We start from the raw sequence: 26,777 nt of genomic DNA, 5'->3' as shown, positions 1-26,777 counted from the left end.
GACTGTAACCCCGGCGAAATGTAAATATCAAAGAATTTAATAATTCGATTCCCGGGGTCTGATCCTGGGAAAAAAAAAAAAAGAGAGAAAAAAAAAGGAAATACCTGATATTCAACACCAGAGTCAGGATATTAAATTCTTAAAGCACACCGCGCTCACCCACACGTGTGTCCAAGCGCGCGCACGGCGGCATCTCGTCTAACTCCCTGCGTTATTTTCCCGGCCGAGGATGAAATTGTTTGAAACGGGAGAGAGAGAGAGAGAGAGAGAGAGAGAGAGAGAGAGAGAGAGAGAGAGAGGCTGGCTGACTCGGTAAAGAGACGATTAACACGTTTCCACGAGCAACGAAACAACGTGACAATGGTCACCGAGAATTGGGGGAAGGGGAGGGCCGGTTTCAACAATTCATTTTGCGGGGCTAAATTGGCTGCGATATTTCGAAAGCGTTGCACACGGTTGAATACGACGGGCCGCGACCCGACACCGCCGAAATCCTCCACCGACAAGCACCGCGTTTAAAACGAGCCTCGCATTCCCGTACCAGAATCTGATGGCGCACCTGCGCGTGCAACACCTGCCTTTGGCACGGATTGTCAGATTATCTTCGCGAGTGGCTCGTGAAACCCTCCTCCCCTTTTCTCTCTTCTCCTCCTTCTCTCTCTCTCTCTCTCTCCGTCCGGCCTCTGTCTTTCGAAATAGGCGCGTATACGTGCGGCACGAAAATGGCAGGAAAATGGTAGGCGATTTGAAAAGGGAACATTCTCCAGGCATGATGTGACCGAATTGTTCCCGTGATCGATTCTACTCTGTTTCTCTTCTATTTCTCTCCCTTTCGTTTTTCTGATTTTTCCGACTTTCGATTCGTGGTAATCGAATTGTGCCATGTCCAATTGTGGATTAATAGATGTTCATTTGTTGTTGCCAAGATTTCGATATTCGAATTAGTGGAGCGTGCCATACGATTGAGTCGTACTACTTGTTTATATAGCAGAAGTGGTCTCTCTCTTTGCTCGTTACCAGTTCGTATGGATTCAATCGTGTATGCTTCAATATATGAAAAAGCGCAACTATTCTTCTTTTATTTCGGATCGATTCATTCGATGCTTTGTTCGAAGAACGAAATTAGTAGAAATTAGTAGAAATTATTGGGAAATAAAATAAATAAAGCGAGATTAAATTCGATGACTGGGCGCTCATTAAAATTTCGCGTTTTAGAAAGCAATGGATGAAAGGGGAGTATAAAAATAATCGTTCAAATAATTCAAATAACGTTCCCACAATTTCGCAACGAAACGAATTAGACGTACGGTTGAATAATCTCCGATTACCAACCGACAGCCCCGGAATCCTTAGAAATAAGGGAGCCCAGGATTGCACATTTGAGGTATCAGGGAGTCGACCACAATTTGCTTCGGACCGAAACGAATTACAGGGGCGAGACGCCACCAAGCCTCTTCTATTTTTCATCTCGAGAGGAGAATGTAACGATACCATTGGGAAACGCGGAATAAAATAACGCCAATTCCACCAATCGTGAAACGAATTAATAGAACCAACATCCATCTTTTATCTCGAACCACCCGTTTTCTCATCGTTCACTCCTTGAAAAATCGTTATCGCACTTGAGAGATCAACGATCGATCGATATCGATATTCGTTGTATTTTGTAATAGAATTGCATCCATTTAACAACAATTTGTTTGCAATGCTCTCGTATGGTAACAATCTCTCGCTTGCTTATCGTACACGAAACGAAATAAAATAGATATTCCGTTGTATTATCTCTATCTATATGAGAATTCATAAAACTCTCGAAAATTATTTTCGCAAACGTGTGCATTCGAAATGAGAATTTTACTTACCTCTGAACGAGCTACAAACATTGTTCTATCCAAACATTGATCGATCTTGATCCTTTCCTTTTTAATATCGCGTAACGGCCCCTTCGTGTATATATTAAAAAACTTCGAACTCGATCTTCCTCGACAACCCAGATAAAGGATAAAACCCGGGGGAAGGGATGATGGTCGTGAAAGCCAAAAGAATTAGCATTTTACGCGATTCGAAGGCGACACAGTCTCCTTCCTGAAACGGAAGTGGTGTAACGCGTCACGAGGAATCGCTCTCGTTTCCACGGCTCTACGCTGATCCTTTTAAAAGATTAAAAAAAAAAAAAAAAGAAAAGAAAAGAAAAAGAAGAGGAAAACGTGGCCGGGATTTACCACGTTGGAAAGGTTTACCTTTTCCCCTTCCCCAGTCGTTTCTCTCTTTAAGAAAAGGGGATTCCGAAAAAGAGATCTCCAAACCGGTTTTTTCGAGGCCAGGAAAAGCGAGTAGCATTGTCATCGGTTACGTGGCAGCAAGCAGGCGACAATTGGCTGGAACAAAGGCAGGCATCGATCGAAGGTCCGCAGCAATCACTCTTGTTTGTCGATACATCCGCCATTTGCTCACTTTCCGCGTGAAATTTGTCCGATCGTCGATCCAGCAGGATCGATCCCCTCGTTTGAACGAACGAGTTAACGGAGAATCGTTGGAAGAAATGTATTTGAAATTTTGTGATTTTCGAAAATGCAACGAAACGATTTCGAAACGAGATCCTTCTTCAAAAAGATCCATTATTTTTTAAAAAAAAAAAAGTTTATCTCGTTATTGCCTCGAACCAGGATCGATCTCTCTTCGTTCGATCGGATTTGAGTACGAAGGAAATGAAAATATTTGGAATTTGTTATATTTCGAAGATGCCAATCCGATGTTAATATTTAATATATCCTTCCTATTTAAAAGAATTCAGAATTTAGACATTTGTTAATGGAGTTCCCTTGTTTGTCGATACGTATCTCTCGCTTGAAAATTGAAATCGATCTCTCGTTTAGCGGATTGATTAAATTTGTGCGAGGGGGGAGTGAGAATATTTAGATTTTCTTCGTTTTCGAAAGTGTCACTCTTAATACCCTTCGAGAAAAAATAAAAACACTTTCTATTTTTCCTACAACTTTACAATTTGCCGCTCAAAGTTCTAAAAATTAAAACTCCATTCGAAGTCGATTATTTCCCAAATCTTTTACAGTTCCTCGATCGTCTGGCAAAGTGCCATCCATCATTGTTAAGAATCCAGCGAAAATTATCCGCGACAAATTCGAGTCGAGGTTGATCGAAGGAGAGAAAGAAGGAATCGTTGCGGATCCTCGATTTTTCCACTATTCCTCCGATTCCGAAAATTTTTTCCCCCGTGAACGTGCTTTAAAACTTGTTCCAGAGTTGAAACGATCGATCCGTCGGAATCGAGGCGAGGAGAAACGCTAAATTTCGAACAGTTTTAACGAACAAATTCGATATGATTCGTGATCGCGCGTATTAAAAAAACTTCTCCTCTCGCGAAAGAATTCGAATTCGGTGCACGAATTTTTTGGCACGGGTTTGCGCCCATCCTTCCCCGAAAATTCGAAGCGTTTCGATTAAAAACGAAGCGGGAAGGAAACACTAATATTTTCATGCGATATTTTTCACCGTTGTAACTTGTTTCGTTTCGGAAAGAACGAAGAAGAATGATTCCGTAATCTATAAATTTGTTCCAGTAGTATAAAACGCAATTGAATCAACCGTCGTTATTGAATGCAAAGTGTGTATAAATAATAATTACGGTCGATTTGTGATCGATCAAGTGATCGCGTCGGTCGTTGGAGAGACGAGTTGTAACGTTATTCTCATCTTTTTTATCACAATGTGGGTGCAACAATGGGTTTCTGCAATAATAATTATTACGATCAATTTGTAATGAGACAAGTAGTGCATGCCGGTCATTGATCAAACGAATACACACGTTGTTACCTTTCCTCCTCTTTGTCACATCACGCATCCCACACAGTGGTGTTTCTATAATAATAATTATGGCCACGATCAATTTACGATCAAACAAGTGTCAACACGTGTCATTCATTAATCATACAAGTGGAACAGGATAGCCAACAGGATGGACAAGTAATACGTATTATTGTTATTACATTATTTTCGTTACTTACCAAATAAATTACCAAATTATAGCGAACGATTGAAAAAAATTGAAAAGAAATTCCTATTCGAATAATTTTTCTCGAAACAAGATGCCCTTAAAGGGCTTCTCTTCTTCCCATTTTCCAACGTTCCAACGTATTTCCTCCTTTCGTAAGTTTTAATTCGAAACTCCGTCTGTGCACAACACAGATGCCCGCCCCTTGTGAAACCGAATGCAATGTTCGAAAGATACAAAGGAGAGGGGAAAAGCAGTGTCTGTTTCTCAAGCTTATCGTCTGACTTTCCGCGAGGCGGCCCCGCCACAAAGGTGCCCGGTTACGCTCGCTTTTCCCGCCAAGTAGTCGATTCGGTCGGACACACGGACGGGGGATACATTACTCGTTCGGAAACGTGAGACCGGAAAGCGTGGAATCCGTCGAATGTGCGGATAAAGGGAAAGTGAGGATGGAGAGTCGCGTTTAACGACTCCATCGCGTAACGCTGTGGTTGTTGACGACGACCGTTCGGCAATAAAATAAGGTATAAAATATAAAGAAAAATATAAAGGAGCGCGGGCACAAAAGACGACGAGGGACGAAAAGGAGGAGGGGGGGATAGAAAGATGAAAAGTTTTTAAGACAAGGGAGGAGATGAGAGAGATGAAAGAAAGAAAAAGAACATCCGACAAAGAACGGATTTTTTCTTTCGGGGGCAGGAGCAAGTTAAAGAGCAAAGATTTTACAAAAAAAAAAAAAAAAATATAGCGAAACGGAGAGAGTTTCTGTCTCGTTTCCTTTTCAAACTCCTTCATCCACTTTCGATAACGATGACGAAAAATTATTCGACGTCATACGACGTCTTCTAATCCCTGACACTTTCGTCCGTTTCGCGATGAAACGAAATGAACGACGATGACGAGAAGAAAGCGCGAGAGGCGCGACAAACCCTTTATCCCCTTCCAGAATAAAGAAGAAAGAGAGTAGGAAGAGGAAATCCCGCAACAGGAAATTTGAATTAAAGCCGGTGGACGGAAGGGAAGGGGCTCGCCATAAATCTTTTTACCGTCTTCAAACGGGAAGAAAAATCCCTCGGGGCCGCGTTCCGTCCTGGAAACCTGCCCCCCTTCTTCTCCCCCCAAAGGAAAAAGGAGCGGCAAAAGTGGAAGAAGAAGAAGAAGAAGAAGAAGAAGAAGAAAAAGGAGGAAGTCCCCGCCGCGACGAATCCTCTTTTCCCGGCCTTTTTGCCGAGGCCACCCCCTCCCTCCTCCCTCTAATTTACTAACCTTATCGGTCTGTTTTCGAGCGACGCCGCCAGAAACAAAGGCGGCTTTCGCGGCGTTGGTTGGGGCTCTGGTTTTGCGCCACCCGCACGGCTGGTTGGTCAAAGGCGCGCAAATTACGCGCGGATACACAACAACCGGAAGCGAGATTACCAGGTCACGTCCTCCCGCCTACGCTCCACGGAATCGTGGAGAGGGCGAGATTGAAAGAGGAACGCGAGGATTTTGGCGAATGGAAAATTTGACGAATGTACGAGTACAGATAGGGAGGAAGAGGGGTTGTTTCGTTAATTAAGCGAAGCTGCGACGTATCTGTCGCGAGCAATTAACCACGGGACGATTTGACGAGCCGTGGTTGAAACCGTGCTTGCTCTCTCCCCGCACCCTTCGAGAAGACCTGTTCCGCGTATTGTCTTGCTGCTTGAGAATCACGGACGGTTGGGGAAAACAACAGGTTCCTTGGCTATTCGGAAGATTGTGCGATGCCGTCTCCTGTCTTTCGTCGAGGGGAATGAGGAAGTGGTAGTGAAAGGTGCGATTAAGAGAGAGTGTATATATATATATATATAATAAGCTTCTTTGGGAAAACGTTTATGATGGAAATTGTTAGGTTGGATAGATTGGAATAAGAAGAGATTACTTTGTACTCGTGGATACAGAATAAAATGAAAGGTGAAATGTATATCCTTTATACGTTAGATCATCCTATAATTAATAAATTCAACTTGTATTTGAAAGAAGCATCTATTACAAATGAATTTCGATAAACGAAAGATTGATTAAGAAATTCTTTCTTTTCTATTTTAGCCTATATACGAATAACAAGAAAGGGTAAGGTTGAGAAATGATGGGGAAAAATCGAGAGGAATTTATTTTGGGAGAAGAAGGAAAAAGAAAAAAAGGGGATCCAATATTATATACCCCAAGTTGATTTTCTATATCCAAACAAATCATCCTTCCTGAAGCGATTAGGTCCATTTGGAGGCACCCCAAACGTTTCTCTCTCTCTCTCTCTCTCTCTCTCTCTCACGCCTTCCCTTCTCCTACTGTAAGAAATACGCGGAGGGTTGACCTACCTACCTTCCTCCCTTTCAATCTCGTCCCACCACCCTTCTTCCAGCTCGCGGCAATAACGCCCTCCCCTATCCTCCCCTCCCTTCCCCACCCCTGGGGGCTGGTAACGTTCGTTATCGCTTAAAAGTGTGGAAGAAAAACGAAGGTGGAAGTGGATACTTTGTATAAGAGACGGCGGACGTTTGTTACGTTTGCTGCTTTCGTTGGGTCTCGCGACCCAACCCCTCCGACCAAGGGTAACCGGATACAGAAGGTGGTGTTCAGACCGTCACGAGGTGTTTAGCCACCGATACGAGTTTACTTAACTCCTCGGTTTTTTAAAAAAAAAAAAAAAACTGAAATATCCATCTCGACTCTAAAACCTTTTTAAACCTCCACCTTTCGTGCTATTTATTTCATGATAAAAAAAGAAAAAAGAAAAAAGGAAAAGCGACTTTTGCCTCTAAAACGCGTCGTTCTCTAAAACTTCTTCTCTAAAACTGAATTTCAAAACTCCGGGAGAAATCGATATGGAATTTCTCGCGCGGCAACTTTCTACTCGGGAAAGTTTTTCGCGTGCGAGGTATCAAAAATGTTAAACGTGTGAGAGAAATTTGAATTGAAGGAAGTTTTTCGTTTCACCTCGAGCCTTTCACACGCGCGCGCACGCGTACGTTCGACGAGCGTTGCAACACGCTACTCCTCACACTCGCACTCAAGCAAGCAACACCCTCGGCCTCGAATTAGTCTGTTGCGCGAGAGTTAGCGCGCACGCGAGCAACAACGTCAAGCTCAACTTGAAATTGAGTTGTCATCCACTCGCCAAGTTATATGGCGCGCCTTTATAATGTTGGCCCATGATGCGAAAACTATTAAGTCCGAAACCTGATAGCCCGCTTGCTGTCTGTGGATCGAGGGTGCGATATTATGGGAAGGGAAGGAACAACCTTCCTTCCTTCTTCCTCTTCTCGTAGAGAGGTTGTTTCCGGGGTTGGAACATCTGTCAGATAAACCCTCTTACCCCCTCCTCCTTCCATCTATGGCGAGATTAGGCCCCGCTCCAATAAAAAAACTGGAATATAAAAAAGAAACTTCCGCTTCGACTCGGTTCTTTAACTTTCAATTTTCGTATATCTCGAGAACCCGAGTTTTATTTGAAAAAGAGGGGGAGAGAGAGAGAGAGAGAGAGAGAGAGAGAAAAGCCGTGAAATTTATTTCCTTGTAATATCTCAAGCGGAACGTTTCTCGGGATAAATTGTGTCAGTTGGCGCGTTGATAAATGAAATAAAAGAAATATTTCACGAGAGAGGGAACGATTTTTTAACGCCACGCGGCTCTTCCATTTTCAGAGGGTCGAATCCTGGAACTTCATTCCCCGGATGGAGTGCACGAGTGCTGGTTGAGAGCCGCGGATAACGCGGAGGCGAACGTGTGGTTCAACGCTCTGCACTCGGCACTGGCAGCTCTCACGCTCAAGGCACTGCGACTGGCGTCCGCGCTTCCGGATCCGCCGCAGCTTCAGCACATTGGCTGGCTCGCGAGGAGACACTGTCTTCAGGTGAGTGATCCCGCTCGTTTCGTCCCTTGAAAACCGAGGATCGAGGGTGAAAGCCCCGTGCGCACGAAGATGGATCCGCGTTCGTTCGAGGTTCGTTCGAATGCCACTATCGTTTTTAATTTTCTATCCCATGTATATTTTTGCGTGTATAGTGATAAACGAATGGTTTATGGATCGAAATTTGTTGCGAAATTTGTTGCTCGGATGTTATTACGCGTAATTCACTTCCGTGCGAGATAAATTTAAAATTTAATCGAGGACGAAAGACATCGATCTCGAAAGGGCGAGGAGGAAAAAGGGAAGGAGGGAATGAGGAGTTACAAAGTGTGGAATAATTAAAAGAAAAGGGATGAAAGGGAGAGATTAAATTGGCCGGGAAAGTAGTAAGAATTTCATAGGGATGAAATGCAGCGGAATTAATAGCCGAGTTTCTCAATGATGGACGGATAAACAGAGGATAGAAACAGAAATTTCTACAAAGGGTGGAAAGATGAAAAGTGGGATGGTTAATAAAAAGGAGATGTAAGGGAAGAAACACGACGGGATCGACGACTGGAATGGTTTGACTGATAAAACGACGTGGCTCGACGGAGTTGCCAGCGCTGATTGAAGCTTGGAAAGGAAATGGAAAAAAGAGCTGCTAAAATATAGTAGTAAGAATCGAGTCAAGAAGAAAGAAAGAGGGAGCGAAGAACAAGAGGAACAGCATTTCCTCCTCCTCCTCCTTCTTCTTCTTCTTCTTCTTCTGCTTCTTCTTGAAAAACGGAGAATCACGAGGAAAAAATGTCCGTGATAAAAGATCGAAGGAAAAGTAATTCTTAAGAAAGGGAAGGAGAAATATTGAAAAGAGGCGAGTTTAAGCAAGAGGAGTTGAGACACCATAGAGGATTTGAGCTCGAAAGAGGAAGCGAATGGAGAAATGGAGGCGAGGCGAGCGTCTGGCTCTCGACGCGTTCTCTCCAGGAATCGAATAGGCTGAGACTGCTCTTTCGCGAGCAGTTTCGCTCTGATGGAGGGTGACGCGGTCCTCTCGCCGCAGAGCCAACCCGCACGAGCATACCGGCAATTTGCCACGATCCCCAAAAGCATCCCCGACAAGCTTCAACTTGTGAAGAAACATTCGTTGACGATGAACGATGAAACAGAAAAGGAGGGGAGGGATGTAGAGACGGACCATTTTCTTAAGTTTCTCGAGGGTTTTTGGCGAGACGAACACAGTTTCTTTGAATATATCCCTTTCAATCGGTCGATAGACGAGAGAGAGATGATTAATCCTCCTTTCGTTCCTTGTGTTGCTTTACAAATGCTCGAAACTATTAAGAAATTCGATATTCTTTCGAAATACAATTCCATATAATAACACCCTTTCTATAAAATCCTTTGATACGGATCGATCGGTTTTCGTTATAATAAACTCGTTACAAACACTTCGTTAAACCGTCGTCTAATTATCCACCGTGTCCGAATCTGTCGCCACCGATCTCTCTATCGATCGAGAGCTTCCCTCATCACCCAACCCAATCAATTCGCCCACCACCCGTGATTACTCAACCCGCGACCAAATCGTCGGTGCTCGCTTTTAAATTCGTTTCTCTCTCGTTTCCCTCCATTTCCACGCGCGCAACCTCCTCCTCTGTCCACGTTTAATTATCTCGAACGAGGCGACGAGATCGCTACGGTCACCGCCACGCTCCACCGCATAATTAGATATCGAGATTCTTTCCACGCTGGTGGTGGTGGTGTGACCAACGGAACTTCGTTACAACGAATATTTTCCGCGAGCGGCGCCACTTCTCGCGGAAACACAATCGTGGATAATTAGACGGCGCGATTCCGTGTAAGGATCCGCGGGAGAAAGGAGAAACGTGGCACCCCTCCCTGTCTTTCGTTCCACGGATGAATAGGGGTGTAGTTGTTAGCGTCGAGTGCGAATTCTCCACCCTTCCCACGCGTGAATTCGAAAAGGTTGCCCCAGCATCCCCTTCCCCCCGTCGTTTTAATCACCACGCGCTTCTACTTATTTTTTTTTATTATTATTATTGTTGTTGTTGTTGTTGTTATTGTTATCATCATTTTGTTAACTTCACGTTGTAACAACGTCGTTGAATTCGAGTTTGTTCGTGGCAAAGCGGTGGGTAGATGAAATTCGTAGGAATCAACTTGCGCTTGTTCTCGAAGCGATGGAAATGAACAAAGGGTAAAGTTACGAGGTGACCAGGATGTTACGCAACGCGGCGTAATTAAGGTGTAAGGTTTCTCGAAATATTACGACAAAGTAGACGAATAATAATAATGTCTCTCCCTTCAAATTATGATAATAATAATTCTTTAAAATTTAGGATGGCTTATCATTATATCACAGCCTGGATTTGTCTAACCGATTTTCTTCCAATCTCTTCCAGCTCTCTCATCCAAGTTCAGAATTTTTTGTTAACATTCAGAATAAACCACATTTTTAATAATATTATAACATCTCTCTCTCTCCTTCCGTTCAAATCGATGTTTTATTTTCAAAAGGGACTCCATCGCGCAAACTTGTTTCGAAATTGTATTAATCGAGAGATCAATTACGGGATCGCACTTTCAACGCTGCACGGTATAAAACTACACGGCGCAGTTTTCTCGGGATTCTTTCGCGAGAATCGAAGGGATTGATAAATGGTAATTGGCGATGGAAAGTCTACGACTAATTGTCGTAGTTTAATTATCCGGAACGATTGGGCGATCGTTAATTACGGACTTTTATCGCGCAGAGGGGTGCAAACCTCGCTTATTTGTACTCGCCTCTCGATTCCTTCTTCGAGGCGAAGGAGGCTCACGGCTCTCCGTTTGCCTACCTCTTCAACTTCATAATGGATTCTTTCTCGTTACCTTTCTCACTTTGCACGCTCGATACGATGGACAGAAATTGTTCGACGCGTGCAAACGTCTCGAATGGGAACGTTACGAAACGTAATCATCTTAATATCGTTTCTTTTTTTTTTTTTTTTAATTACAACGATCGTGGAATAATTTGCGATTCGATTCGCAAGAGATAAACTCGTATATATGAAATAAAAAATTATTCCGTGTTAATTCGTGGTTGCACGTATTAGATGTAGCGGGTGCAGTTACACGCGAGGAGCCAGTTTCGCGATAAGGAGATTGATCGCCTTCGTTTTCCCTCGGGCCGGAATTAACAAGAGGAGGGTGGTTCTTTCGGTGGTCAAGTGGAACTGGAACGGTTAAATTGATAGGCTGCAGCAACCCCGATGATGTAGTTGTTCGAGATTGATCAACCGCGGAACCGTGTAATTGTCCTAAGCACCACTTTTCCACTCCAAGTAAAATTATCAAATGATTTAATCCAAGTTGAAGTGTTAATAGGCAATTGTCGGTAATCTAAACCGTGATTGCGCTTACTGAAAGAGTTAAGAAAGTTGTTAAAGCGTTAATAAGAAACGAGAGATCCCCATTTGTTACGCTTAAATACGCTTATAAGATAAAGCACGTCGAAGAGAGTCTTCGTGGCTCGAGGATTTGATTCTTAGATTACTATTCCGTAGATCCCGGGTTCGATACTCGAGTAAAAAGGATTTTTTCTTCGAAAATTATTTTCTTTATTGCGCGATGGTTTCTAAGATACAATAAAAAAAAAAAAAAAAAATCTTCAAAAAAATTTCTACTAATTGTCTCTTTTAATAAAAAACAAGATGGAGGAAATTTTCTCGGGAATATTACGAATATTTTCCTTGGATCGCTAAAATTTCTCTTCTGTTCTATTTTCTTCGAAAATTTCCAACGAAATATTGAATAATTCAATTTCAGAAAAACCGAGCAAACCTCTCCTTCTCTTTCCAGAGAGAAATTTTCCAAAATCAAAATGAAAATCCAAATTATTCTCGAGAAAATTATTCGAAAATTTTCCTCGAGAAAGAACCGAAGAAAGAATTCGATTATTTCTTCTCCCCATATATTCGATTCGAAGGGAAAAAAGCAAGATTGCAAATATCGAGCAAATATAAGCAAATCAAAACCAAGTTTGACCGAATTTGGTGCAAACAATATCCGTATCAATCTCTCCTGGTCTTAATTACCGATCAGGGCAATGTTCGCAGTTGGGGGCGCCCTCCAAACTATCCTAGCGAGAATATATCGACTCGTTCCGATGGATCGATAACTAATATATACGATGTACGCGAGCATGATATCGATGAAGACCAACCAACATCCCAAACGAAGGTGCTGGAGGGAAGGAGGGAGAAGGGTACACGTGGTACCCAGTACATAATTGATTGGCATTAACGTACCTGATTGCCAGTACCCCGTCTCTCTCTCTCTCTCCCTCTCCTCTCCTCCACTGTAACTCTCCCACGGGATGCTTGAATATCTCCGGGACGACCGATGATGTTTGAAGATCGGAGCAATAATCAGACCGACTACTAACTACGTCGAAGAAAAGAACATTGGGATTGGACAAATATAATAAAAAAGAAATAATGAGGAACATATGGGAAACAAACGAAAATACGCTCGAAATCGTATAAAGTTTGAGAGAAAGATATATCGATTAACGACGCTAGTAACATTACGAAGTGTGTCAAAACAAAAGCACAAATCGATACGCGAAAAAAAGAATCTTCGCGCACGATATGTACGAATCATCAACGAGACTAGAAGTGAGAGAAAGGAGCGGGGAGGAAACAGATTTCGAGATCGTTTAGGATGGTTAATGATCCAGGACAAGAATTCTGGTAAATCACAGGTGACACAGGCTTCGAGCCTGTCACAGCGGTTAATCACGCAGGATTACACGAGTTTATCGTGGTTGTTTGCCGACGAGTGATTACTCGCGTGAAGCGGATCGCTTTTGCGGCAGGCTCGAGATTAATTTTCACCGTAATGCCATTCCGACGAACGAGAGCGAAAGAGAACCGGAGCCCGATATAATCCCCCACCGTTCGACGAAACCGTTCCAACAATTATTATCTCCGGTCTGCGGCCCGTCTGCCACGATTCCATCGACAAATTTATCCGTAATTACCTCGTGGCCAATCTCCATTTCCGCGTGTGTGCGCAAGGCGCACCCTCCCCTTGATCGACCGCGAAAATTTCCCACCCGCGACCGGAATCACCGGAAGAATTCCCATTTAAGTCGCCCCCGTTAAAGCGCCGATCATCGCCGATTAATCGCGCCTTTGTCTTCTCCCCCCTTTCGTATCCGGCTCGCGTTGATCGAAGCCGAAAGGTTGGCCGAAAGGATTTTTGCGAAGATCGATGATACATGGAAGGCAACGCGATATAACGCAAGTTAATATCGATCGAAACTCCTAACGAGCGGCAATCGACGAACGCGACGTAACGATCCGACGACTTTGTCCGTGGAAATCCGATTTGGAATAACGGGCCGTAGGCGACAATACCGATATTTCGCCCTCTTTTCGACCAATCGATAAATGGAACGATTAATCGCGAGAGGTAAATTCGTTCGGGCGGCGTAGTAGGGTGAAAACGATCGTTTCAACTTTCAAACAGAAAAAGAGAGAGGGAGAGAGAGAGAGAGAATGGTAAAGATAGGAAATGGATATTTCGAATATTCGATTCTTTGGAAATTGTTGGAAGTCTTGATAGTTTCGAGAGTTTCGTTTCTCGTATTCTCGTAATAGGATCGAGTTTCAAGGATTTTTAAGCTTCGAATATATATTCGAGGCGATTCCAAATTTTATCGTGAAACGATAAAGAGAGAAGGGAAGGGAGAGCTCGAATTTTTAGAAAAATCTTCAACGCACGCTGGCACGAGCGAAACGATTGGAATTCGAAGATTTCGTCTCGTTGAAACGTTGAATGGTCGATCGGTGTGGAATTAATGGACGCGGTGCGATCTGTAACTGATCTGAATCCCACTGTCCCACTCAATGGGCCATTCATTCGCACACTGTGCCCTACACCTAATCTATTTTAGACTATATTCTATAGCCGATCGATCTAAATCACACCGTGTCCTCTGCGGCTGACTGATGTGAATTCAACTGTACGACCGACCGATCGATCGATCAAACGAGTCTCGCCATAGTCCATTCAAAACGTTAATCTTCGATCATCTCGAGTCGTTCGACCGATCCTCCTTGTTCCACCTGCTCCTATAATCCAATCTTTTTTCCCTTTTATTGCAAATCCTGGCAAATCGAATTTGCGTAGAGACGAGTGCAGATGGAGAAACGATTGTTCGTTCCCCTTCTTTCTCGTTCTACGTTAATAATTGATTGTGATTCGTAAAAGGGTTGACACGGGTCACGGTTCGACCAATGGAAGAAATATTTTGTCAATATTGATTCAAAGAACACGAACGGACGATGAGATCGAGCGCAATGTTGCTTACATCGAGTCGGAATTTTTCGAACAATTGAACATAGAAATTCGTTTCGACGAAACAACGGCCCATTATGGATACCGTGGATTCATTAAAAAAATACGAAAATAGTCCGACAACGTGAATACGGGTTATTAACCAATTAAACTTAACGTTTTTTTTATCGCATTTCGTTTCATTTAAACTCGTGTTTTTTAACACATTGGCCGCCCACGGACATAAAATTCCTATCCAAAAAAAATCCAATATTTAAATCACTTTATTTCATAGATATTGGCCAATATTCAATATTTTAAACGTTTTCAAATTTATAACTTTTGTTTTTCTTTCTTTTTTTTCCAAAAAAAAAAAAAAAATTCAATCAAATCGTGTCCCACTTACAAACTTTTCGAACTGAAAAATTCTCCACGAATTATATACATATATATCATTCGCTTTCCATCTTGAATCACCACTCGCCTACAAACCACTCGATCGTAATGCATTCCTCGAGAAAAAAAAAAAAAAAAATTCTCGCAAACAACCTTCACCCAACCTGATTCCACCCACAACAATATTTCCTTTTTCCACACCGCGTCATAACGATATCCCGTTATCGATCGTCGGATCGATCCTTGGCGAGGATTCGTCGAGGTGGCGTCAAACTTACGACGCGTAGGAGGAACGAGAAACGGGAAGAGTACTCGTGCATATAAAAGCGGCCAGGTTCGATTTCACGATAATCGGCGCGAGTCGCCCCCCGGGGGCCCCTTGATAACGATACAATTTATTCGGGTAATCAGCGTGGCAGAACGCAACACCGTTCGCCGTGGAAAATCCATAACAATCTCCCCGTTTTGCCCTCTCCCTTCCACCGAGGATTATCCCTCTCCCCCGAAGCCGGGGACCGGAAGTGGTCCGAATATCCGAGCGGATCGTTTATTAAATAATACGGGAACCGAGTTGCCGCGATCAACGACCGGTAAATCACACGGGCAAACAAGGCGCCTCCGGACTAATTAACACCGCCGTGTATAAGCATCGCTGGCTGCTATGCCGTTCGGGCATCCGTTCTCGACCAGCGCGAGACCTATTCGTAAATTGGATTTCTGTAATGAATTTCAAGGGGGGCGGAGGGGGGTGGGGAGGAGAACGGACAATTTTCCTTCGGCAGAATTTTCCCTCTTCCCTTCCTTTCCTCCTTCTTCTTTCTCTTTTTCTTTTTCTTCGTGTAGGGAGAAGTTCCATCCACGGATTGCGAGTTTTGTTGTTACGCGTAGTTGATGGTGGACAAGAGCAAACGATTCTCCTTTGACTCTTTCTTTCTTCTGCTTACTTGTATACGTATTATAGGAGGAATTTCGGTGAAAATTTCGATTCTTTTCGAAGAGAATCGAACGATTTTCTTTCGAAGGGTATTTTTGGAAAAGGAAGAGAAATCGGGATTTCTTTATCGGGGAAACGAGTGGATCGGTGTATTTCCACGATCGTTGAATATCGTATTTTCACGCATACAGGCACAGTGAAGCGGAATGATAGTGAAGTAATATCGGGCGGTATCGTTTTATCAATACGTCCTATTTAATCGATAATAGCGGCCGTTTTGCATTATTTATGGCCGGTCTTTAACGCCAATTCCCGGTTTCATAACAGTTCGATCTAGCATTAACGCATGCGCTTCGCTCGATATTAACCATCAATGCATGCAATTTCTATTTTAACGAAATAGCATAGAAAACAATAACGTGATAACGCAGAAAATTGATCCAATGCGAATATTCGTCCGAGAGGGGTGGAAATTTTCGAAAACGAATTTTCGAAGAAAGTGCGAACGATCGCGACAAAAAAATATAACGAAAATATTTATGTAACGAATTTTTATCGGAACGAGTTCAAATTCATATTTAAGTATATTATTCAAAAACAACATCGCGTTACGTAGGAAATATCGGTTACCCGAAAAATTGAAATAGAAATCGTTTCAACAAAGCGTAGAACCCCGCGCAACTTGCTCCCACAGCTTTCGATGTCCTATCATTTTCATTCGGAAAAACATATGTAAATATATGGGGGGAAAAAAAAGAGGGAAAAATATTCGCGCACAAATGCGTGGTCTGGTAACGTAAAAATAAAAGTCGTCCAATTCTGGAAACTCCAAAAAAAAAAAAAAAAAAAAAGTAACAAAACCCGTAACAAAAATAAAAGCTATAAAATCCATCGATATTCAAAAATTCCAAAAAATCATCTCTCGTGGTGGAAAGAAAGAAAAAACGAAAAAAAAGAAAAACCTTCCACCGTTCGACGAGAAACAAAGAGAAATTATCTTGGAATCGCGGCTCCCTTCGAGGAGTAGAGGAAAGCACGCGAAATAAAGAGGGAACGAAAGGGAACAAGAGAAAGCCTTAAATTCGTGGCGGAATAAAATTCCGCCACGAGTTCGAACCGGAAGCGGAGGGGGGAGGGCGAGCACCGCGTTATCGTCCATCTTCCGGCTGGATTACCATTCAGGGGACCGTGTTCCCCGTGTCAACGCGGCAGGAAGGCGTGCACGGTTGTCCTTTCTCGCGACACCAAAGCTTTATTGCCGCCCGTATATACGAGATTAGAGGGGACGTGAAATTCCGTGTGGAGCCTTCACGGATTCAATACGTGAACTCGATAAATTTATCGCGGCCTTAACCCCTTCCTCCTCCTCCTCCTCCTCCTCTTCTTCTTCTTCTTGTTCCCGTTCTGTGTACCCGAGAGGAAAGAAGCTTTTTCGGCATTTTCGTCCCGGCAAAATTGAAGATTTTTACGGGCGATTTTTAAGGAATCGTGAGTAGATTTATAGATCATCGAAAGGGGATAAGACACGAACGGATGCTGGCACGAATATTTACCATGGAAATTTATCGAAATTTTTTAATTAAGCGATAAAATTGATCGAACCGAGATGCGTTTATTTATTTCTAAGATAAACTGTGATAAAAACGATAAAAATAATATAAAAGTATAAATCTACATGCGTACACTTTTCCACACGCGGAACCGAGAAAAACTCCAACGTAAGATTTCACCGGATCGAGAGGTTTCACGGTTCTCGCGATTGGATAGAATCGTTCAACCTTTCCCGTTAAATCCGAGTCCACGTGGCTCGCCGAAATACCTATTAAATTACCGGCTCGAAATTAACGATACTCCCGTTTAACTGTATTTTAATTAATCCGAGCGGTAATAAAGCGAGGTAACCTCCGCATATTTTTCGGCCAGTTCTTGGTTTCCCCTTGGGAGCGAAGGCGGTGCGTTTAATTAGCCCCCCGCTGTAATAAAGCCGAGTATAATGCCCCGCCGTTCCATCGGCCGGTAATCGGCCGCGAAACGTTGCGGATTATCCGTCGAGCGCAACGGGGATTTTAGCGCCTCCGTGTTACGACCGTGATGGAACGGATGGGATGTAACGACTCGCGCTCCGCTTTCGATCGTTTTGTAAAAGGTCAAAGGACGACGACGAAGAAGACGGTTGATCCTTTGGCAATTTTCCTTTTGGGATTCGGGGATGGAAATTACGGGCGAAACGCGGCGAGCTTTGAGAGAGGTAAAAGAGGGGTCGTCGTCCGTTTATTTGGACGAGTTAGATTGCGTAATTGTGCGAGAAATATTTCGCTTCGAAATTGTTGTAAAATGTGAATGGGCGAATTCGAGTCGGGGATGTAAAAATTACACGTGGAAATTGATTAACTTACGTTACGAGAATTATGCGGGAAAATTGTTTCTCTGAAATTTTATTATATTGAAGGTTATGAAAGTAACGTGACGAAACTGCGATGAATAAAATTGAAAATCTTGAAATCTTGTTAGAATTTTATATATGCGTGTGTGATTTATGGTCCTGGAAATGTCTACGTAATTTGAATTCTCAAGCGAATTCTCGAATCTATTGCGTGAAGAATGTCTGCACGATTTTATACAATCGTTTCGCCACTAGTTTAATTTAATTAACCTCGTAATTCAATCAACGCGAAATGAACATTATATATTTTAGTATTATTTTAACACGCGTTTCATCCATTATCCTTAAAATTCGCTTCTGCTTTGGCTGTTCCAAAGGAACGAACAACGAACTCGATCTTTCCGCTCTCGAAATACTCGCACGTACGAGGATCTCGAATTCTCGTTATTTTTTTCTTTTTTTTTTTTTTTTAGACACGCCATATACGATACGCGTCACGATTAATCACACGCGGTATATTACGTTTGCACAAAATCTTTTTCGAAAATCGACGAAAAAGAATCGGGAACAGAAAAAAAGAAATAAAATAAAATAATTGACCCGTACGTCTTCTATCATTTCTTCCAATTTTCTTGGTCCGGGCCAAGAAACGACGTTATTAGTTCCTTCGAACCGTTTCTTCTCGGGATCGCTTCTCGATAAATCGAGCAGACGTTCGCGTTCTTAATAAATCACCAAAGCGCGACGTACCCCCTCTCCGTTGTTTTTCGTGCTCGTATCGAGAACGAGTGCACCACCACCACCACCACCATCGGCATCCGACCATAAATTATCTCGACCAACCGAGTGCACCGAGAGCGATTTCCCCCCGACAATCTGCATGTCGCTACGATAATCCTTCCCTTTGACAATCCTCCCGAACAATCGTGTAAATAACGAAACGCGCTCCCCTCTTTCCACGATATATATTGATGAGAATTAAAATTGGGACGGTTCTTTCCAGCGCAAAAAGAGAAAAGAAAATCGCTCGCCGATTATCGCGATTGCGCGACCATTTCCAAATTTAATTATCTTCCTTTATTTCCTTGAAATTTCGATACTTCCATATTTTTTTCTATCCTTCAAGTTTCGAGTTTCCATATTCCCGATGCTCCATATCCGATATTTTTATATATATATAAATATATATATATAAAAAAAAAAAAAGGAATGGTAACTTTGTTTTCCACGCTTTTCCGATATTTTTTAAATCTCGATAATAGGATTTCGAGAGAGAGAGAGAGAGAGAGAGAGAGAGAGAGAGAGAGAGAAGAAAAAAGAAGGAAGAAAATATCGTTCGAATTCGATACGTTTCTGGTTTCTCCGCAATTTTCGAAAAAGAAGAGAGAGAGAAGAAAAACTACGGCTCAATTTCGCTCGATTCACAGAGAGGGGAGGAGGGTTTGCCCCTCTCCGTTTAAATTTTCCGCGCGGTGAAACGGGGACAAGAATTAGGGGGACGAGAGGCGCGAGAAAAAAAATTTTAGGTCATCGAGAGAAACGGTGGCGCACGGAGGCGTTGCGAAGTGCATCTCGCGGAAAGGGGGCAGCACGCAGAGGGAGAAAAGAAAGAAGAAGAGGGGGGAGAGGGGAGAACGGAATCGTAGCGAGTTCTGTAAAAAGAGTTTCAAAGGGAAACAAAAAAAAAAAAAAAAGAAAGAAAAAAAAAGGTAGAAGCGGAGAGAGAGAGAGAGAGAGAGAGAGAGAGAGAGAGAGAGAGAGAGAGGGAGAGGCGCGGAGGGGGTGGTGGGTTAAAGGGTGCAGCGGAGCCAAAAAGCGCCAAGTCATAAAGCGCGAAAGAGAGTGGAGTGTTGCATCGTCTAGTGTGTTCTGACGGATATGAAAGGGGGAGAGGATCGAGGATCGAAATGAAAACGGGGTCCCCGCCGTTCTGTAACACTTGTTTGAAAAAAACATGGAAGGAATATATTCGCGTGTCGTGCTCCAACAATTCGACGAATTTTTTTTTTTTTTTTTTTTTTTTTTTTTACCGTTGCCGTCCTCCTAATTTCGATTCGTCGTCTAAAAATAAAATCGCGATTCCCTCCCCAGATTGCCTGTTGCCTCCTCCTCCCCTCCCCCCCTCCTCTCGCCCTTGCCCGATTATTCAAAACAGGTGGGACAGAAAATGGCGGGTATAGTAATAAACCAATTCTCGATTAAATTGAAACGGAATGAAAAGCCATTTTCGCCGCGTTCGAAATCCTCGAAATCTCGGGGAATATAAAATTCGACGATTCCACCAATCACGCGGGGGCAAACAGGGGGGGAGGGGGGAGGGGGAAAGTGTCATGCACACCTCCATATGGACCAACTATAAACAATAGGTCATCCATCGATCGTCGTCACACCGGTTTCAACAAACACGGATCATATATCCGGCAAATAAATTACAAATACGTCGGTGATCCCTATTTTGGTTATTTCGATCGTTGGTATTATATATATTTATTCGTTAAATATACACTCCGCTTCATCATTCTATCCAAATAAACGTAACTTGTCCCGTCGAATCTCTCCCTTTCCGTTGTTGCGAACGGGAGGAGGTCACGCCGCACGCGTGCGAAATTATAGTCGCGCGTTGTGAAAAAAAAAATTTGAAAAAAAAAAAAAAAAAAAAAAAAAAAAGGATCCTTTAATTCCCCGTGACACAAAATTTCCAGTTTTTTGAAATTAATCAAAACGAATCGAATTAATCAATCCTCCCTCGTTACCTCGTTTTTCGCGCCTCGTGTGCGAAATTTTATTTTCACGCGAGTCGAGCGACCGTTCCCGGGAGGGGGTGAGAAGAGGGGAGGAACGAGGAGGGGAACGAAGATACGAAAGAGGGTCGAAATTGTCCGCGCGATAGGAGAGACGTAGGTGGAGAGAGAGAGAGAGAGAGAGAGAGAGGGAAAAAAAGGAAAAAAAAGGAACCCTCGTGCGTCACTCGTTATCGTTAGTTTTAGGAGGCCGTGCAAAATCGAGAGGCTCGCCAAGAAAGCTGGCTCGTTTGCACGGCCTCCACCTCTCCCCCCTATCCCTCTCCTACTCTCCCAAAACACGTTCACCACGATGTGGAATATAGGATGTATAGGAATTACTCGCTTAGCGAGAGGGTGTACGATACGGGGAGTGTTTTGACGATACGGGGAGGGAAAGATAGTTGGAGCTCGTTAAAGATTCTTTTCGAACGGAATTTCGGTTCGTTCGAAATTTCGTTCGTGTTCCTATTCCTATTCCTAGTCGCGGGAATGAAATATTTATGCCGAAACTTTGATCGATATCGGCACCGATGTATGGAAAAATAGATCGGTCGAAGCATCGTGAGGTACATCGTGGGTGGGTTGAAGTTCTCTGTTCCCCAAGTTTTGACAAAATCGATATTTAACACGGTGCCGTATAACTCGAAACGACTTGTACAACGAAGGAATATAGAAGAGAGAGAGAGAGGGGGAGGGAGGGAGGGAGGGAGGAGAAAAGATATATAGGAGGTACATAGGAAATGGGAAAAGTCCACGTGCTCGTGGAGGAACTGGGTTATCCAGGGATTTCGGCAAGAATTTCTGACGCCGTTTCTCCGCTTCTGCTCCCCGATAATCTTCGATCCACTTTACATTTATATTATCGTGGATCGCGGCGGGGCGATAAATCTGTGGATCGAAAGTATCGCGAAATTCATCCAAGTTAAATCGATTCATCGGGCAAAAGAAAGAAGAAAAAGAAGGGGGGGGGATATCTTTTCTCCAACTTCGTCAATGCAGGCTGAATACTTTATTTTTACTTATGCGATATTCATTCCGTCCCTTCATCCATCCGTCGATACAACGTTTTCAAATCTTCCATTCTATTTTCTCGAAGCGCGCTATTTCTTGGCGCTTCCAGTTCCCTTCTTTTTTTTCTTTTAATTCTAATTCGCTTAAAATCAAACATTTATAATCTCGAGATTCGATTGTTTCGAATTCCACGTCCTCTCTCCTAAAATAACAAATCCAAAACCAAATATTCGTGATCTCAACGAAATCCCCATACGATGATTAATATCATCGCATTCCAGCTTCTCTTCGTGCCAAAATGAGCGTGCCAAGTAGAAAATCCAAAATCGTGATCCCAACGAAATTCTATTTCCAATTCCACGTTCCCCAAAATAATAACTTTTCAAAGTACGTTCAATAACTTCAACCATTCGATATCTCAACGAAATCCCCAAACGACTAATTTCATTACATAATTCCAACTTCTCTTCCCCAAAATGACAAGCGTTCGAAGTAGAAAATCCAAACGAATCGAGATCTCGATTCGAAATTTCGTCGCATCCCAATTTTCTCTTTCTCAAAAAAATCGCCGCTTCAAAGTCGAGAAGACCTCGAACGAACGAAATGGCTCCCTCGAAAACTCGAATCCTCCTCTCTCCCGCTTCCAAGGAGTTCGAAGGAAAACGCATCTGGACCGAATCCAATGACACTGGAACAAAAACCGGATTTACGCCCCCTCCTCCTCTTCCCCGATATCGGCTCGATATTTCAAAATCCCAAAACGACCAATTTCATTACATAATTCCAACTTCTCTTCCCCAAAATGACAAGCGTTCGAAGCAAATCCAAACGAATCTCGATTCGAAATTTCGTCGCATCCCAATTTTCTCTTTCCCAAAAATCGCCGCTCGAAATAGAAAATCCAAACGAATCCAAAGTCGAGAAGATTTCGAACGAACGAAATGGCTCCCTCAAAAAATTCCAAACTCGAATCCTCCTCTCTCCCGCTTCCAAGGAGTTCGAAGGAAAACGCATCTGGACCGAATCCAATGACACTGGAACAAAAACCGGATTTACGCGCTCTACCCTCTCCACTCCTCCGATTAATAATCAGGCCGTGGGTATGCGGGAACACGCTCACGGTTGCCCACGGATTCGTAACCCGGCCGGGGGAGTAGAAATCCGAGGGATACCCGAGTTGTTCCCCGTAATCCCGCAGGCGATACATCACAGGAGGCGAGCAGCGCTTAGACGCTTGGGCCGCGCGCGCTTACGCTCGCGGATGCGCGGACACGCGCGAATATCGAGACGGCGTTTCCTGGTTTCCGCATCCTCCTCGGCGACGTGGTGGTGGTGGTGGTGGTGGTGGTGGTGGTGTGCCTCGAGATCTTCTGTTATTAATTCTCTCTCCCTCCCCCTCCTTCCGTAGCAGAACGACCCAGTTGTCCGGAATTGTTATTTTACGGCCGGCATAAAGATTAGGTGAAATTAGCCCGGATGATTTACCGTCACCATCTTTTCCCAGCGAGGGGTGCAAGGGGTGGGGGCGTGGATTAGGGGCGGTAGGTGTATCGGTAATGACCGAGGGAGATGATGAGGGAATGAATCGTTGACTCGGTTCCCTTGTTTCGTCGAGTCTTCGTGACGGGGCCGATTGAAAGGAATACTTCGAAAGGATTACACGAGATGGGGAAGATGTTGATCGAAGGAGTGGTTTCAAGAGGTTTGGCAAGAGGAAGGTTGGATTTGGATCGAGGAAATAACGATCGAGGTTATACGAAAAATGTCGAAGTATGTATGAGTAGTATAATTGTTATTCGAACATTTTAAATGACGTTATTGCTTGAAGTAACTTAAATTCGAAATTTTACTCGATCAATCATTCAGTCCCGTTATATAATGAACAACTGGTCGAGGATATGAGAATTTTATCTTTCGAAAGGATCTTTCGATTAACACGTTCGATGCGTCAAGCAATCGAAGAGAACATCGAATTCGATAAATAGTAGAAACTGTTCAAATAAAATTCGGTAAGAAATTTTACAACTCCTTCGTATCGATCAAGAATCTTAACTTCTTAATCGTATCGCATCCTCTTCGTAAACGAAGATAAAAATAATCTTAGAGCTGAATAAGAGCGATCTACCATTACTTTCCCTATCGAAATCCATCCCTAGATAGAGAAACGCAAAATACAGAAGGCATACAGATAACTCGAAACAAATTATACCTGCTATCTGGACCAACCTCGTGAATCCCCCGCCTCGTCGATCGCGATAAACCTCCATTTCGATGGACGTCGGTCATTTTAACGAGCCACGCGGGGGATGATCGAGCCAACCAACCACCAGCCGGAATTCGAAACCAACGGAAGTAGTCGGTTTCCAGGAATAAACGGCCAAAGGTGAATCCTCCGGTGAACTCGATACTCGTGCAAGATCACCGCCACCAAAGCTCCCCTCTCTCAACTATCGGACACTTTAATAACATCAACATTCTTGGCGCACCCCGTTGATGGCCAGTTACGCTTTCGACGATTGCTTCTTCTCACCGATACAGGTGAATACAGATCCGCGGATAGAGTCAAAGTGGGCGACGAGATTTCTCGATGATGGGCTAGGGTGGAGGATGGTCTACGTGTGCAAACTAGTTGCGGGTTCTAGGGCCGAGGCTGCATGCAAAATAGTCGCGATGGGAGCCGGAAAGTGGTCGCAGTTTAAACAGTCCCTCCGCGAAGTAGTTACGGTCCGTATGCTATCAGACGTGGCGTAATATCGAGAGACGAGAATTGGAGCCGGGGACTCGAGCGTAACGGGACATATTGGATCTCGCTCGGTTGTTATAGAAACCGAGGATCGTAGGAGGAAGCGGTGAGGCGCGGTTTCCGGTTTGGAATAAGAAACCGTGCGAATATTTTGACGTACGAGAGAGGGAGGGATGTTGAGACTTCGACTCGACTGAATGGAATAATTTTTTGAAATTTGGCGATAAGATTTGGAGAACGAGTTGAAGTGCCGGTTCCTGCTTGAAATAAAAATGGAATGTGAATATTTCGAGGAGGGGAGATGTTGAGACTCGACTCGGGGGAATTTTCGAAAATTTTTATGATAAGATGAGTTAAAGTGCGGTTTTGTGCTTGGAATAAGAAATGTGCGAATATTTTATGGCAAGATGTTGAGACTCGATGATGTTGGGATCGCAGAATTTTTGAAATTTGGTGATAAGATGAGTTAAAGTGCGGTTTCCGCTTGGAATAAGAATGGAATGCGGAATATTTTGATTCAACTCGCATTGTTTCATCTTCTCTCTCTTTTTTTTTAGAAAGAGAACTTTCGAAATTTGACGATAGATTTCGAGTGTTACTTCGTTTGAAACGGAGAATTTGTTGATTATATCCGACGATCGATAATAAATTGACGTGTATCATAAACTTGACGAGGATACTAGAATAAATATATTTCTTGGTTTTTGAGATTTTACGGGGTTATGGGATTCTACGAATCGTAGACACGATTCACCCTTCAATCCTTACCCTCATGGGACCGTTCTAAATGGAAACGCAAGGAATTATTTAAGAGAGAAAAGGGAAGCAATGTGATCCATTGGGAAACATATTTAAAAATTGTTACTCGCTTTGGAAAACATTTATCACCTTAATTGTTACTAATAAAAAATGGATCCAAAATTCTTCGAGTGATCGTTCGAGCTTCGATGTATCATATACGAAGTATTCGCTTAACACGCTTTCGATTCTAGAGAAATTAAACGAACAAAAGCGATAAAAAGATATTCGAAAACATTTTTTCATTTTTATGTTGTTCGTTTCGATGATTGATATCGATTCTTTAAAATATATTAGCCTTCTCAAAGTGTTTGAGTGCGAAAATTTAAGACGTAAAATTTGTTAATTTTAATGTTAAAATACGACTAGAAATAAATGTGGTGCTCTTCGTTTCAAATAATCCATTCACGATTTCGACGCATATAAATACCGTGCAAACAACGATATGAATGGACAACTACCCTTTCGGCTCCATTCGGTCCAATAAATTTTTCCATCGAGGAAAAATTATCCTCGACGTTTAACATATCCACCAACTACCCACACCAAGCGCGAAACAACCGCGTGGAGAAAAGTTTCGTCGCAGCGTATCGCGGTACGATCGTTAAACCGCACTTAACGAACTTCCTGTAATAAGCCTCGCGACAAAAGTTGAACGAGCGGACAGATGCGTGCTCGAAATCTCGGCTCCACCCTTCTGCCTCATTTTAAGTCGATTTCACGGAAAGGAATCGCGACGTTTACGACCGACAATCTCTTTTCCTCCTCCTCCTCCTCCTCCTCCTCCGTCGCAATTCGAGTTTTGTTGAACTCGCTTTATTTCACGATGTTGAAAAGGATTTTCTTCGATTGTTTCCGCGAACAACTTCGCGAAGGAGTTTCTTTCGAGGAGTGTTTTCGAGAGGGGCGGGCGGGGGGTGCAAGGAGTTCGAGAAGTTGCTCGTTACCGGCCGAGTTTACATGATTTTAGTTATTCATTTACCGGGATTCTTAGCAAAATAACGAGGAGGCACTAGCCTCTCGATGTGGCGAAAGCGAATAAACTCGAACATTCGGAATTCAGGAAAAGATTGTTTGCGATTTTCTTACGATCGAATAGATAGATTCGAATAGAAGGGAGGAAATCGATTTCAATGAATTTGCTTTCTTTTTTTTTTTTTTTTTTACAGTTTATCGATTCGATAAGTATTCGTGCACGATTCGAAAGGATTCGCCAAGAAATCGATTATTCGCCGATTTTCCCTACCGTCAAATATCGAAAATTCGCCAAGAAATATATTTCGATCATTATTCTCATTATCGAATCGTTAAACAATCATTAAACGATCATTGACAAATCGATCTCGTCAATTCATCACAGTGAAAATTTAATAATTGAAATCACGAATAAAGTTACCTCGATAAGTTGTAATAATTTGGCCGAGATTGTATATAATATCTACGAAGTAAATGTCATTCGAGCATCTTAACTTTAAGTTACTCTTCCAACCGCTAACGATTTACAATATTCCTACCATCAGAT

At 43.0% G+C, this 26,777-nt stretch overlaps 1 protein-coding gene and 1 long non-coding RNA gene across 2 annotated transcripts in view; one reads left to right on the top strand and one right to left on the bottom strand.

Annotated features, from left to right (window-relative positions):
• LOC147656094 (uncharacterized) overlaps positions 1–26,777 on the bottom strand; it is a 76,712-nt gene that overhangs the window by 10,796 nt on the left and 39,139 nt on the right. The window lies entirely within an intron of this gene.
• The window catches only part of LOC100872389 (beta-2-syntrophin-like), a 57,283-nt gene continuing 37,691 nt past the window's right edge, over positions 7,186–26,777 (top strand). The window contains exons 1-2 of the mRNA XM_086917223.1: positions 7,186–7,242; positions 7,677–7,883. Coding sequence (XP_086773349.1) covers positions 7,186–7,242; positions 7,677–7,883 — 264 coding nt within the window. The remainder of the gene's footprint in view (positions 7,243–7,676; positions 7,884–26,777) is intronic.

The sequence above is a fragment of the Apis florea genome, unplaced genomic scaffold, assembly GCF_048593485.1.
Source record: "Apis florea isolate Af1SG1 unplaced genomic scaffold, ASM4859348v1 contig_3813_pilon, whole genome shotgun sequence".
In the NCBI taxonomy this organism is placed as follows: Eukaryota; Metazoa; Arthropoda; class Insecta; order Hymenoptera; family Apidae; genus Apis; species Apis florea.
The sequence above is the reverse complement of the archived record's forward strand: the minus strand, read 5'-3'. Positions and strand labels throughout refer to the sequence as shown.